General features: G+C 50.1%; 1 protein-coding gene across 1 annotated transcript in view; it reads right to left on the bottom strand.

Annotated features, from left to right (window-relative positions):
* CCDC158 (coiled-coil domain containing 158) overlaps positions 1-1,322 on the bottom strand; it is a 34,165-nt gene extending 32,843 nt beyond the window's left edge. The window contains exon 1 of the mRNA XM_009324042.1: positions 1,220-1,322. Within this exon, the coding sequence (XP_009322317.1) occupies positions 1,220-1,322 (103 nt within the window). The remainder of the gene's footprint in view (positions 1-1,219) is intronic.
* Between the last annotated feature and the right edge of the window lie 400 nt (positions 1,323-1,722).

Below are 1,722 nucleotides of genomic sequence, written 5' to 3'. Positions count from 1 at the left end.
AGAACCCTCCCCACGCCGGTACTCAGCCCCTCACCCCCACAATGGCCGCTCACGGGTGCCCCCCTCAGGCTGCGGGCAGAGGAATTAAGGCGCTCTCGCGGCCGCGGGATTCTGATGGGCGGCGATTTAATGATGCCGTGCCTGAGACTGGAGATAAAAATCCTCTCATAGGAGGGTAGGGGAGGGCCTGGGTCATCTTCCTCATGGTATTTGGCCAGCAAGGTAGCACATTTGGGGGGGGTGACCATGAGCTGACTGAAGGCAGAAGTTGGGGTGAGGAGGCTTCCTCCCACCAGAGAAAAGGCCAGAGGGCCAAAAGCATCTTCCCAAAAGTCCAGTTCAGAAATAAAAATTAAAATATTTTGATTTTTACACCACTCTCTTCAGAGAAGAAATGTTTTCGAATTCCCAAAGGTGATTGCCTGACTGGTATTTTCAATTCTCTGAGGGAGTTGGTGCAGAGTCAAGAGACGATCGCTTTAGTTCAGCAAAGAAAATGATGTGGCTGGCTGTCCCATTTTGGATCTTGATTTCAGGAGTGGACACGCAGATGTCAACAGGCTGTCTCTCTTTTCAGGTTATTCAAAATAACAGCCAACAGCTTATACCAGACACACCACGTTACAAGTTTCCAGGAACAGATGCATGAACTGGGCTCAAAACAAAATCATCAGAGAGCTGGAGAACTTAAGTCGGAGCAAACTCAGAAGACAGACATATATGTTTATATATTTAAGTACCTGACTAAGAAGAAAAACACATAACCATTCCTCAACAGAGAACACACCATTTTAATTTACAACAGAAGAAAACCATTCACCTAGTGCTACAAGACAAACCTAAAGACAAAGCAAGAAAATTGGTTTTACGTGGACTGCTTCAGACGGAGCGAAGGAAAGTAAGAATTAACCAGTTGAAAATAGACCTCTGGTCTCCACACTCCTAGCTGCACCGCGCTCCAGAGTTGTCAGTGCATCAGCAGCAAAAAACACACACAAAGGATGGAAAACTGCTCGAGGAAAGAAGGACTTTATATTGCACCACCCAGAAAAAGAGGCAGCACCGAAAAGATACATTTTTCTTCTATCCACAGAGAAAAGAGGCAAAGGAATTATAGGTAAATATGCTATGCAATATCTTGAAGCCAGATTTCAATGCACAAACAGTCTCAGGTGTTAACAAAGCATGAAAACTCATCTGGGAGGCGGCCCGCACCTACCTCTGACAGACACCGGTGAGGTTTGTTTCTCCTGTATTTTGGGCGGTGCACTGAGGTTTTGCTCCTTGCTGTGGGGCTGGGAAAGGAGGGGTGCACCGATCATCTCGCGTTCGCCCCTCCTTTCGCCGTGCTGCGGGCTGCGCGCCCAGCTCCCAAACCCCGCTGGAGCCGTTAGGAGCCACCTGCCAGGAGCCACCTGCCGCTTACCTCAGCCCCTTTGCCCGACTCGGTAGCCTTGGGAACAAACTCCTCCTCTGGAGCTGATGATGTGCGTGAGGGAGAGCCAATAAACGCCGCAGCCGGTGTTTGATTCCTCCGCAGGCTGACCAAGGCCGGTTTAAGCGGGAAACTTGCGAGCTTTTCCCAGGCAGGGCCGTGGCGGGGTCATTTCTGTGGAGGATTACCTCTCCTGGCAGCAGGTGCCTTTTTTGTCTAGTGTTTCGTGGGAGTCCAGGTCTGGAGCACCCCGGCCCCTTTGCTGCTTTCCCCTGCCACTCCTGAAA

This window comes from Pygoscelis adeliae, unplaced genomic scaffold (assembly GCF_000699105.1).
Source record: "Pygoscelis adeliae isolate BGI_AS28 unplaced genomic scaffold, ASM69910v1 Scaffold55, whole genome shotgun sequence".
Taxonomy (NCBI): Eukaryota; Metazoa; Chordata; class Aves; order Sphenisciformes; family Spheniscidae; genus Pygoscelis; species Pygoscelis adeliae.
The sequence above is the reverse complement of the archived record's forward strand: the minus strand, read 5'-3'. Positions and strand labels throughout refer to the sequence as shown.